General features: G+C 47.1%; 1 protein-coding gene across 1 annotated transcript in view; it reads left to right on the forward strand.

Annotated features, from left to right (window-relative positions):
* The first annotated feature begins 9194 nt into the window (after nucleotides 1-9194).
* The window catches only part of B4GALNT3 (beta-1,4-N-acetyl-galactosaminyltransferase 3), a 130878-nt gene continuing 126316 nt past the window's right edge, over nucleotides 9195-13756 (forward strand). The window contains exon 1 of the mRNA XM_032796731.2: nucleotides 9195-9484. Coding sequence (XP_032652622.1) covers nucleotides 9343-9484 — 142 coding nt within the window. The 5' untranslated portion in view covers nucleotides 9195-9342. The remainder of the gene's footprint in view (nucleotides 9485-13756) is intronic.

Genomic DNA, 13756 nt, shown 5'->3' on the forward strand with positions numbered 1-13756 from the left:
CTCTTGATGTCTTCATGTCAAGATTGGATGCTTTTCTGGAAGATGTGCTTTAGGCAAACAAGTTATTGGGCTCCATACAGGGGTACGTAGGTGGAATGTAATGGCCTGTGATATATAGGAGGTCAGACTACATGATCTAATGGTCTCATCTGGCCTTAACTCTGAATTTTCTATAAGTGGAATATTTTGTAAGATTTTTTCAGCAATCATGCAGTTGCACCTCTATCAACAACATAATATAGCCATTACCTCAGCTAACCTGCTCAGAGCAAGTTTACACAACTCAGAGGTAAAAACACCTGTGTCCACTCTACACAACTGCTTACACCGTTAGTAACACTGCTTTGGAAAAGCACTTACAAATGTTGCTAGTGTAGATGGACCTTGTGCATGCAGTCTAGCATTCAGGAGCTGGAATGTACCAACCCAGTAATCATAAACAACTCATGATAACGCAAGCAGGCATTTCAACAGGATATGAGACTGAGCTCAGTTTTAACTTTTAAAGCCTTTAATTGACTGGGACCAAGATCCCCTCCTGAACTTCTCACTTTCCTGTACAGTTAGATTTTTGCATATTATGAAATGGTGTAGTGGTGTCAGATAATTTCTTCTTATAACAAACAGATGCATTTAAAACTGTCTGTTACAGTAAAGTACATAGATCTGCTCAATCAGGATCCTGGCCAGTATGCAGGTCAGGTTCTCCCACATTCAAAACTGCATAATCACTAGAGTTAGCTGAAATTTTTCAGTTGATTTTTTTTTAATTGACAAAGGGCCTTTTTTTTTTTAAATGAAAAATTGTATGACAGATGGCTTTAAAAAGTTTGACACTATTTTGTACTAATATTCATAAGTCACTCTGAACTGTAATTCTACCCGTTTTCCCCTAAACAGTCATTCCCAAGCACGTGGGCCAAGTTGCCACGGTACACAGCTTTAAGATGTCCTACTAGTTGGGATTCTGCACCACATATTTAGTTTATAACAAGGGTGGCAGGGACACGGGGTTGGAGATAATATTGATCTCCATAATAAAAACAAGTGAGGCTTTCACTTGTGCCCCTTTTTAGTGTAAGGCCTGAGCCAAAAAAAGGAATGGTGATTTTTCCTCTATTTGTGTTTCCTATGAGTGCAGGCCTTGTCTGCTCTGCAAGGTTCCTTGGTGAATGAAGAACTAGTGAAACTGTGCCATCACAAGTGACTAAATGCTGAGCAATTAAGAGGGTAAAGGAGTCTTAGGCAAATTTAAAACTTTTTTTTATTTTTTGGTTGCTTTCTGTTAATCCCTCCGGTGACTAGTGAACTATCTGAAGAAAGGAAGGACCTCTTTGCTGAAGTGTCCAAACAGCTGCCCCTTCACAAGTTGTACAACTGCATGCTTTGAACCCCCCCTACTAGCAGTCAGGCTGCATACTCAGGGCCTCCAGACAAGGATTGGATGTCCACTTAAACTGAGTAAACACTATGTCTTGTAAACTCTATTGCTTTGGGTGCGGGGAACACATTACAAGTTATGAATAGTTTATTGTTTTATTAAGGAAATCCAAGTGGGTTCTTTGTTACACAACAGAGCTTCAATACCAATGCAAGTGGGTGTCTTGCTACACAGACAACAATGGCTGCACTGATTGAAATGAGTGTGATTTAAAGAACAAGCTTGGATTTCACCAACCATACTTATCCAGGACTCTCTGAACTCTGCTAGATTGATTTAGAGATCTGATGCTGTTGCTTTTACTGTAAACATCTATCTTAGGCTGTGGTTATAACACACAGTACCAAAGTTCTGATATTCTATCCAGTACATCATCATTTTTCAGTTGTAGATGTGCAAGTTGCAACCTGCTCAACATTTTCACAGAGACAATACTACAGAGTTTTATTTTGTGTAGCATCTTTCATAAAAACTACTGCAACCATGGGTGGCTGGTGACCAGCCTCCTGGGAAGGCTAACCTCCAGGGCCTCCCCTTGTGCCCAAGGCCCCGCCCTCCTTTCCCTTCTGCCTCCCCCTCCCCTGCAGGAACTCAAAGAACCCCCACTGTGGCCCGAGCGCCAGACGGCAGGGTGGGCATGGCCCCAGCCCTGGTGTACCACAGCCTCAGCGCCCACTACCTCTGGGCAGTGTGGCCAGAGCACCCGCAGCCCCAGGGCTCCGGGCGGCCAGGCAGTGCGGTCACCGCGCCCCCAGTCGCGGTGCTCAAGCGGCCAGCACCAGCTGCCCTGGTGGCCCCAAGTCGCTACAGGAGGCACTCTAGCCTAGGCGCGGGGCAACGCTAGGCAGTTTGGGGAGGCAAAGCCTTCCCTTGCCTATGATACCTGCTGCCTATGACTGCAACATGCTTTACAAAATTAAACTGGATAGTATATGAGTTACAGAAAACATATTGCATGTGCAACACATTTTGTAATTTAAAATGTAAAGCATTTAGTTATAGGGCAAATGAGAGAGAGAAAGGAGGAAATGTAGGCAAGGAACCAAATATATTTTAATATGAGATTTCAAAAAAAAAAAAAGAGGTAAGTTGAGATTTTCAAGGGATTCAGACATATGCCTTCTATTACAATTAATGCCAAGTGTTTATAAATCCCCTAGACTGCTTTGAAAAATCTCAGCTGGAGAATCCATGAGGTGGAGAGATGCAGAAAATCTGCTCCTGATTGCAGGAACTGAAAATGCAAACTGTGAGAAGAGATGAAGAGAAGATAGGCTCTAGATATGCAAAGAGAGGCAATTGTGAGGTCCTGAATAGAAGAAGACATCAAGTGCCTTGCAGTCAAGGATGGTAGTTTTCACTTGGATCTTGAAATGAATGAGCCAGTGGAGATGTTTGGAGATGGAGCTGATATTAAAACTATTGTCAGTACATCTAAAAAGGGTACGGAGCTTCACACCACACATTCTGGATAGGGTTGCCAACTTTCTAATCCAGCGGTTCTCAAACTGTGGATCGGGAACCCAAAGTGAGTCATGACCCTGTTTTCATGGGGTAGGGTGACCAGACAGCAAATGTGAAAAATCTGGATGAGGATATGGGGTAATAGGAGCCTATATAAGACAAAAACCCAAAAATCGGTACTATCCCTATAAAATCAGGACACCTGATGACCCCTATCATGGGGTTGCCAGGGCTGGCGTTAGGTTCGCTGGGGCTTGGGGCTGAAGCCAAAGTCCACGCCCCCCACCTGGGGCCAAAGCCTGAGCCCCAGTGCCCAGGGCCAAAGCTGAAACCTGTGGGGCTCGGGCTTCAGCTTCATTCCTGGATGTTACAGGCCCCCCCGCCCAGATCTGAAGTGCTTTGGCCCCCCACTGCCCTAATTGGGGGCTTGGGTGGGCCAAGGCTTCATTCCCCCCTCCTGGTGTCATGTAGTAATTTTTGTTGTCAGAAGGGGGTTGCAGTGCAATGAAGTTTGAGAACTCTCATTTTAATTGCACAAAACCAGACACCCTAGCCCCGCCCCTTCCTCATGGCTCCACCCCCCACTCACTACATTCCCCTTCCCTCCCTTACTTTCACTGGCAGGGGCAGAGGTGGGATGTGAGAGGGGGTGAGGGCTCTGGGGTGGAGCTGGGGATGAGGGATTTGGGGTGCAGGAGGGGCCTTCAGGCTGGGGGGTGGGGCCAAGGGATTTGGAATCTGGGAAGGGACTGTGGGTTGAGGCAGGGGGTTGCGGTGTGGGAGGGTGATATAGGCTCTGGGCTGGGGCTGTGGGAGTTAGGGTGCAGACAGGGGCTCCAGGCTTGGCGGTGGGGCCGAGGGACTTGGCGTGTGGGAGGGGTCTGCAGGTTGAGGCAGGGGGTTGGGTGCAGGAGGGGATATGTGCTCTGGGGTGGGGCCAGAGGGTGAGGGGGGATCTTGGCTAGGGCAGGGGATTGGGGTGCAGGAGAGCTGAGGGCTCTGGCTAGGGTGTGTGCTCTGGGGTGGACCCAAGGATGAGGGGTTTTGAGTATAGGAGGGGGCTCCAGGTTTGAAGGAGGGCTTAGGGATGGGGCAGGGGCTTGCGGCGCGGGTTCATCTCTGGCGGGCTCCCAGTCAGCGGCGCAGTGGGGCTAAGGCAGTTTCCCTGCTTGTCCTGACTCCGTGCTGAGCCCCAGAAGCAGCCAGCAGGTCCAGCTCCAAGGCGGGGGGGCTAGGAAGTTCCACGTGCTGTTCTCACCTACAGGCACTGCCGTGCCCACCCCCACCCCAGATCCCATTGGCTGTGGTTCCCAGACCATTGGAGTGTGGAGCCAGTGCTTGGGGCAGGGACAGCGCGCGTAGTCTCGGCCCCCTACCTAGGAGCTGGACCTGCTGGCCACTTCCAGGGTGCAGCACGGTGACAGGACAGGTACAGACTAGCCTGCTTTAGAACTGCCGACTGGGCGTTCTGGTCGAAAACTGGACACCTGGCAACACCAATTCTGGAGTCTGGACAGCTGGAACTTGGGGAGTTCCATAGTCAAGGTCTGAGGAGATAAAAGCATGAATGAAGCTTTCAGCAAATGGGGAGGGAGTGGGGACTGCTGATGCAATGGTGTGAAGGAGTATACCTACACTACGGAAACTATACTGTTATAGCTGTGCCAGCGTAGCCCTATAGCATAGACATAGTCTACACTGACAATAAAGGAACACCACTTCCCCAAACAACATCAGCTACATCGACAGAAGCATTCTTCTGTCAACACAGCTGCATCTACATTCGAGGTAATGTTGGCACAGCTATGTCAGTCCGAGGTGTGTTTTTTCCACACCCCTGACAGTTGTGGTTATGTTGACGTAACTGTCAAGTATACAGAGGCCTAGAAGGTAATAGGTGGCAATGAACAGATATTACAGATACAGGAGTTGTACAAGGAGCAGGTGAACTGTGGTATAGGTGATGGAAACAAATAGGAAGTCTGAGTCAAGAAGGGAGGTTAGGAATTGTGTTTTAAGATACTGCTTTTGCCTAAGAGAAACACTTCTGCCTTTGAGACATTGATTAAGGAAGCTGAGATGAAGCCCCAAGTTTATGTGGTTGAAACACAATGTGACTGAGACCATCATACAGAATATAGTGGGGATGGAGGGGCAAAAAAGAGTCAGTAGAGCAGCTGAAAGTTATGTATAGTTGGGTATCATCACTATAGAGCTGGTAATTAGAGAAAATATGACAGAAATGGGAGTGGTAGACAGAAAGGAAAAAAGGCAGAGAATTGAAACTTTTGCAACTCCACAGAGGAGGGGCCTTGGCACAGCGCTAAAAGCCATTTGTAGAAACAGTGATTTGGTAACTAAAAGCAAACCCATGATGAAAGGGAAGCAAAGATGCCTGTGATGTTGCACTCTATATGATTTTATGAAAATATGCTAATGAGTGTGAATATAATGTAACTGGAATATGCTTCATGCAAAAGGTCTCTTGTAAGGTATCATTACAAAGCTTATAATCTACGGAGTGTGGTCATCTTATTTGTATAAAATTGTATCTGAAACTAGAAATATGAAATATAATTCTGAGGGCCTATTGTAATTATGAAAAGCGTGGGCCATTAATGATGGTTTGGAATCTTGATGGCTCCCATCAACCACAACAATTGACTGTGTATGGCTCTGCTTGCTTGCAGGCCTTCCTGTGAGTCAGGCTGGGAGGAATGAAGGCTTGGGGTCTCAGAGGACATGTGACTATGTCACTTGGTACTAAAATCCATCTTGAACCTGTTTTTTTTCCATTTAGAAGAAGTGGTGACCCAGAAAGACAAGATTCCCACCTTGTGCCAAAGCTATATAAGAGGGTGGAACAGAACAAAGGGGGCTGCAATAACGAGAAATCCCGTAGCTACCACCTGAGCTGTAACAAGGGCTGTACCAGGGGAAAGGATTGTGCCCAGACTAGAAAGGCATCCAGTCTGTGATAGAAACTTATTGAAACATCTGAGGGTACAATTTTATCTGTAATCAGTTTTCTTACTGTATTCGGTTTAGACTTACGTGTTTTATTTTATTGTGCTTGGTAATTCACTTTTTTCTGTCTGTTACTATTTGGAACCCCTGAAATCCTATTTTTTGTATTTAATAAAATCATTTTTTACTTATTAATTAACCCAGAGTATATATTAATACCTGGGGGGGAGCAAACAGCTGTGCATCTCTCTCTATCAGTGTTATAGAGGGCGAACAATTTATGAGTTTAGCCTGTATAAGCTTTATACAGGGTAAAATGGATTTATTTGGGGTTTGGACCCCCCTGGGAACTGGGCATCTGGGTGATGGAGACAGGAACACTTCTTAAGCTGTTTTGAGTTAAGCCTGCAGCTTTTGCAGGACGTTGTTCAGACCTGGGTCTGGGTTTATAGCAGGCTAGCATATCTGGCTGAAACAGGCAGGGTTCTGGAGTCCCAGGCTGGCAGGGAAAACAGGTTAGAAGTAGTCTCAGCACATCAGCTGGCCAGTCCCAAGGGGGTTTCTGTGATCCAACCCGTCACAATGCCTGTATAGTATAGCTACAGAGTAGGCCCTCAATTCAAAAGTTGCATTTATTATCAAGAAATTAACCAAAAAATTCTAGCTGGTTCAACGGACAGATTATTGACACTTCCTTTGAAGAGGGAACTATGCCTCCCACCCCTAAAACATACAGTGTTTTTGACTAGTATTGAAGAAACCATTGCTCAAGGAAATCAACTATGCCAACACCAGTCTCAGTGTCTAACCTCCCCTTTCTGAGCAAGCTAATAGAGAACCTAGCAAAGAGCCTATTTCAACTTCACCTACCCGCTGCTCATAAAAGGCTTCTTTCCCACATGGGATTCATACCACCACACAGAATTATTACTGTTGGTGCTGATGGACAAGGGCCTTTCCTGAAAGAGATCAGTGCCTGAATGAGGAGCACCTGGCTGAAAATAAACCCAAACAAGATGGAGTTAATGCTAATGAAGAACTCACCATCACCACTATATCATTCCAGGTGTCCACCTTTCAGATCATCAAGATGGCTCACAGGGTCAAGTTTCCTTAGGGCTACTCATGACTACTGGATATCCAGACAGCAAGGTCTGCTAAAATTCCACCAACAGCTGACTAGGAGGCTGCATCCTGCAGTGGCAGATTCAGACTTTGATCACTGTGACTTCACATTTGTGACTTCTAGTTTAGCTATTGTACCTAGGAATGAAGCTTTTCAGGGTGAAGCATTTTCAGGTAGTTGAGAATGCAGCAGCCTGCTGGCTTAGTAACACAGGCCACCTAGAGCACATTACCCTGTGCTTTGTTCACTACATTAGCTCCGCAGTAAATAATGGGTGATATTGTTTAAAGAGTCAGTCCTTTTGTTCAAAGATATCCATTGACTTGACCTCACATGCATGAGCAGCCACTTTGCATTTGCAGCAGTGACTTCCCATGACAGCTACGTTCCATAGGAAGATTGGAAGAGCCCTCCACAAGGATAAGATTTGGAGGCACAGGAAACAAAGCTATTTTGTCAGCCCGGAGAATTCCCTTCCAAATGATATCAGAACCACTTCAATTCTCTCCACCTCCAGAACAAAATATAAATCTCTCTGCTTGTTGTAAATGTCCCACAATAAAAGCCCTCTGGATAAGGAGAGGGAGAGAAAATGTCATGAGGCACTCACAGACCTGTTGTTCATAAGAAGTGGGTTTATAATTAAATATAATTAATATTCCTTCCCCCCTCAAAGCCCCTTCTCGATTTTCCAGGGCATCCTGTCTTCTACATCTGCCTTTTAAATTCCGAGCTCTTTGGGAGCAGCAGCTGTCTTTATTTTTGTGTACTGTCCTGCACCAAATCCATCATCTTTCTAAATAACTAATAATAGACAGAAGGCCTCTGGCATCATTTTATTACTTAAATGCAATCATAACTTAGGGCAAATCAATCTCAAAATAATCTGAGCAGATAACCCTTCCCCCCCTCTTATTCTTTCTGCCATAGTAGCAAGCAACGCTAGGGTGCGAAGCCACCTCTTGTTTCACTAAGTTGCTGTAAAGGAATGGCTTTGGGGCGCTACAATGATTTTTAAAAAGAAAGGGCATTTCTTTTTTTCAAAGTGATTTTAGCCATTTAATTTGCATGCCCCATCATGCTCCCTGCAGGGCCACAGCACTCTTGTCTGTAGCTAAACATAAAGCAAGTTTCATCTCTCCTGTCCTCCCACTCAGGCAGAACACCACACAAAAAAGTTAAAGGCCTGTGCCCTCCAATGCCCATGTTAGCTGAACCCATTTTTAAAAAAATGAGCTTCAATCTAACACAGATTCATTATGTATGCACTGTGCCTAGAACAAAGAGGGCTCCAATCCCTGGCTGGGGTCTATAGGTGTGAATGCAATACAAAGGACACTTATCTGATTGACATGGGCCAGGTAAAATGAGGTGCAGTCCATTTTAGAAAACAACGTTTGAAACATGGTCACACCCCAGTAGCCTCATCCCTCCTGAGGAACATCTTAAACCCATGTTAGACTGAAACTACTATAAAAATGGATTCAGTTAATATGATTGTTGTGTGGCCAGCTTGATTCTTCACACTCAGCCCATGTTTACATAGGCTGCAAAACTGCATAGGTGCTGGGCACCTGTAGCTCCCTGAATTCAATAACAGGCCCTGTGTGGGTGGTTAGGACCTCTGGAAAATTAGGCCATATAGGACTGCAAAGAGTGGGAGATGCCCATGCTCTAAGGAACAGCCATTGCTGATCTGAGGGAGAGAATGGGAGGAGGAGCAGAGGATACCTTGTGGGAGCACATGCCCCTCTGTGGCCTGGGTGTCCCCAAGAACAGCCTCTTCTCCCTCCGCGCTCTCGAAGAAAGCACCAGATTGCACTAAAGCGAAGGATTAGCCAAAACCTTCCCGGGGAGAGGATCCCCCAGGCTTTTATAGCCTTCTCCGGTGACTGGGACAGGCCCCCTCTCTTTCCCCCCCTCAGGGCAGGACACATAGCGAGATCCTCTCCCTCCCCACCCAGGTTGCCAGGCCCCAGAGAAAGCCCGCCGGGGGTGGCTGGCGCTCAGGGCTCCCCCGCCTGAGCCACGAGCAGGGCCAAGCGCGGCGCGAGAGAGGCAGCGGAGAAGAGCCACTGTAACCGGAGAAGGAGGCTGGAGTCCCGCCCTGGAGAGGGGTGTGCCTGGGGCTGCGGAGCTTGAGGAGACAGGGGAAGCCGGGCTCGGCGGCCGCGCTTGCAGAGAGGGACAGGGTGGGAGTCGAGCAGAGCCGGGAGGGGGAGCCCGAGCCTAGAGACTGTGGGGCGAGCAGGTGAAGGCTGGGGCGGAGATCCCCCCACCCCCGGGGGCACAGCACGTCCCGGAGCCCCGCGGCAGGCTGGCACTGGGCGACCTGAGCAGCGGGATGAGGAGCCGCCCGCTGGGGAAGGTGCTGCGGAGGCGGTTCGGGCTGCTGCTGGCCCTCGGGGTGCTGGTCGTGGGGCTCTGGGCCGCCTACCTGGAGCTGGTGGCGTCGGCGGAGGCCAGCGGGCACCCCCTGAACCACAGTGAGTCTCCCCGGGGCGAGGCGGGCAGGGCTGGGTCCGTGGGACTTGCGAGGGTGCGGACCCTCCCCGGCCCAGGAGGGGAGCCCTGATCCTGGCCCCCCCGCCACCCTCTCTGCCATGTGGCCCCACCGCAGCTCGCGGCACAAATTCGTCCAGCGGAAAGGGGCGAGGGCGGAGCAGAGCCCTGGGCTCATCTGGACTGGGGCACGGACGGGCTCCTACCTCCCAGCGCCGGCGAGTGGTCTCGCTGCCCGCTGAAAGGAGGAATCCCTAGCTCGGACGCTGCCCGCGGGGGGAAAACCCAGGGTGATTGGGGAGGGTGAGGGGGCGCAGGATTGTCGTCTGCTTTTTGACGTGATAGGGAATCTTATGTGTTTCCTGCCACCTGGCCCTTCCTTCCCTCCGCTCGGTATTGCTTCCATATAGAGAACACCTGGACCCTCTCACTTACCATAAACGTGGGACACTATCAGACTAATCCTGTCTTCTAAACAAACATCCCCTTCCCTGGGTTGGTAACACAGATTAGAACACTAGAGGATGGTAAAGATCTCGTTATTTCTTTCGTATTTGCATTTCTTCCCCATTTGGCCATGAAAAGCAAAGAAGTCAGTTTCCCATTTGTTTTTAGTCAGTTTTGTTTTCAGGTTCTCCAACCTGCAAAAGCATTGGTTCCTAATACAATGGTGTTTCCCACAGTGTGGCATATGCATAAAGGATTAGCCCTGGTTGCAGACAGGCTTTGCAATGCTCTCCAGAGTCTTAGCTTTCATTTTTAAAAACTGTGAGCCTCTTACCTGTTCTGATGCAAACAAAACTTTCAAAATGTGACCCAACTGTAATTCATGCAGCAATGTTTACCTGAGTTTGCAAAGAGCCTGGAACAATAACTCTTTCCTGTGAGTTGTCCTGTTCCTTCATTTTGGTGGGTGCTCACTCAGATGCCATGATACTTGTCAGTGGTGTTAACTATGTCAATCTTCATTAAAGCCCGTTAAAATGGAGATGAAGTATATTTTGAAGATTTACATAGGCTGTTCTGAGTCATTGCTTGTTTGGGGGAGGCCCTTAATAACCTAGCTGGGTTGTAAGCAGGTACAATTTGTTTCATTTGTCTGAAGAGGACTGAACTTTCAAAAGTTTGGGAAGTGCTGCTATTGCATGTGTTTATTTGGAAACAAATATTTCCATGAGTGGATTTTTTTTATTTTAATTATAGGAACATTTTGATGGCCTGTTTGTTTGGGTTTTACGCAAATCTACATTTTGAGCCAAATCTGAGCTGTCTCTCTTCACACCCCACTTTGGAGCTTTGAACTCTTAATGCTTTTAAGCATCCCATTTCCCACACACATCTTAAATCATTTGATCCTTAGTTTTAAGAGACAAGGGGATCGGGGCCTAAATTCTGAAAATCAAAACCTGAGCCAATAGGCTGAGTTTTGTGAGCGCACAGGTGTCCACCTTCACAGAGTTCATTGCAGGAGCTGGGCTTTACACTAGGCCCACCTGTTATGTCAACTCTGTTCTCTTGGGTAAAATAACTTCTTTTGGTTAAACTGCTGCTTTTAACAATGACAGAGGTTTAATTCTCCTAGCTATGATGCTCTATAATCAAGTGTTGATTTAAACTGACCTTCAGCTATGGACAGCTTTTACAACTAGGGGCATTCATTGGTGTTTGTTTGCTGCAGACAATGGAAATAGAGTACAATACAATTTTCCTTTGTATAATACCTTCTGTACAATCTATCCATCAAGTGTCTAAAACTGTGTCCCTTGAATGCAGACTCCTAAATGACAGAGGAATGAGGAGACATGGACAAAGTTCAAAATGGGATATTTTGAGGTATTTCAAAAGAGTCATAGTTTCAGATGTTATGAGCCACCAAAGAAAAAGCTTTCATACTAGCAGTGAGGACCTGGTAGGAAGGCACAAGTGGCAAGAGCAAGAAAGTAAAGAGAGTTGGGGAGTAAGTGAACCTTATTGTGATGTTTTCTGTTTCCTCCTCTGCTCCTGGAGGTATGAATTGCACTAGCACATGGGAAGAGTCCTTGTACCTATTGGGTTTCTGGGAACTGGGCAGGCGGAAGCCCACCCAATGCTAAGGGATCCCCCCAGCCTAAGGGGAGGATCTACAGGACCTCAAAAAAACAACTGATTTTGGGGGACAACTAATAAAAAAAACAGGGACAGTGCTGGGTGAAAGCCTTTTCATCTTGAAAAGAGCACTCACAGTCCTGTCACCCCTACCAGCCTCCCACCAAATAAGGAAATCTAGTAACATCTCTTTAAAACCACCCCCCCCCCCCAAACATTCTCTCTCCAGCCCCCTGCTGGAGACTCCATGAAGCCTGCTAGGGACCTTGCTCTTGGTTTTATGGGGAAGGTGATCAGATACTACTTTTAAAATGCTAAAATGAATAAACAGCTGGCACTAGGCTGCAGTACAGCAGGGACAAAGCAAATGTGCATATACAAGGAGTGCTCTGAGAGCTCAGTCTCCCTCAACACCTTAATAATCTAGAGTCCTATTTTCCTGGCATGGTGGGGAGGATCATGCTAACTGCCAACAGTAACCAAAGGTCATCTGTGACTCTCCCTCCTACCTCATTACCTACAAAGAGGTGTTTTGTTTGAAAAGAAAGCAAAGGTAGGAATGAAAAACAAATAGTGTTTGTTTCCCTTGGGCTAGTGCAGCTCAGTAAGTGTTCCACCTGTTGGGGGCAGAGGCAGCTTTGGTTTTGATCCCATTGTGGTGGTCTTTTCTGAGACCCCTGAGAACTGAAGGAGAAGGGAGGTTTTCAGAGCTATTCAGCCTTCTTTTGTTTTTGGATCCCCTTCCTTTTCAGTCTCCCAGGTGGAAATATCTGCTGCAAGGCAAAACAAGGCACCAGTCAGCATTTATATTAGCAGCTTTTCTGATGCAACAGCCTCTGTGTTGTTTTAAAACCCATGGGCAATTCATTTTCAGTAATTTTCCAGGCAAGAGAGCTTAGACTCTCTCCTTCAGTGGCAGGGAATCCTAGAACTGTTAGGGTTGGAAGGGGGCCTACTGTAGATCACCATTTCCATTCCTAGGTTTGTGACTGAGTTCTCTCAATTGTCTCTAGATGGTGCTTATGGAATAGCGTATGTGTTGAAGCCCAGCTGATACTTCCTTTATGACCATGGAATCCTTTCCAAAGAAGTGAGCTCACCCCCCCCAGGCCAATCTGGAGTCACCAGACATACTCCCATCCCCCATTTCCACTACTCACAGAGCAGAGCTCAAGTTATGAGGATGCTGTAGTGCTGTACTGCTGCTCCAGCCATCAGAATCCATTTTGCAGAGCAAGGCTGAAGTCATCCCAGTTCCTTCCAAGCTTTGTTTCCCCACAACAACATTTTTGTAGGGTGAGGGGCAACGTTGTCAAATGGCCTCACACTGGTATGGACCCTACAAGTAGAAGTATAGATACTAAGGCCTGATCCTCCTCTCACATAAGTCACTCCACCAAACTCAATGGATTTAAACAAGTGTGAGTCTTAGTGAGATGAGAATTAGGTCCTAAATATACACTGCAAAGGTCAATCCTCAGCTGGTGTAAATCAGTGTCCATTGACTTCAATGGATCTACATTGGTTTATTCCTGCTGAGGATCTGGTTCCAAATGTCCATTTGAGTGTAAACTTAGAGAGAAGGGTTAGAGACTAGGTTATGGTCTACACTGGTGGGGGGGGATGTGCGGGGGGAGGAAGAAGAGAAATCAATCTAAGTTATGCAATTTCAGCTATATGAATAATGTAGCTGAAGTCAACGTACTTAATCTACTTACTGCCGTAAGTTGAAGGCTAATGCTCTCCTGTTGACTCTGCCTGCACCCTCTCACCCTGGGAGTACCGGAGTCAACAGGAGAGCAAATCAGCAGCTGATTTATTGCATCTAGACTAGACAATAAATCTACCCCACTGGGTCAATTGCTGCCCATCCATAATGTAGATATGCCCTGACAGATGAGCTTGAGTCACAGTTTTGATTCAGAACATGCAGTCTGGATCAGATGTTTGGACTGAGGTGGGTAGTTTGGGCTATTTTCCTAATAGAATGGGGAGACTTTCTGTGAATGAAGGTATGGCAGGGCAACAACTCACCAGTGCAGTGCCTCCTACTGATCATCCTGGGAATTAGCTTTTTTCAGCCCAGAGCACCCTCTGTAGGCCAGTAGCTCATCTGCCATTGCGTCCTCAGACCCCAGTGCCCTTTCTCTGCAATACCCCCACAGTCTCTG

The sequence above is a fragment of the Chelonoidis abingdonii genome, chromosome 1 (assembly GCF_003597395.2).
Source record: "Chelonoidis abingdonii isolate Lonesome George chromosome 1, CheloAbing_2.0, whole genome shotgun sequence".
In the NCBI taxonomy this organism is placed as follows: Eukaryota; Metazoa; Chordata; order Testudines; family Testudinidae; genus Chelonoidis; species Chelonoidis abingdonii.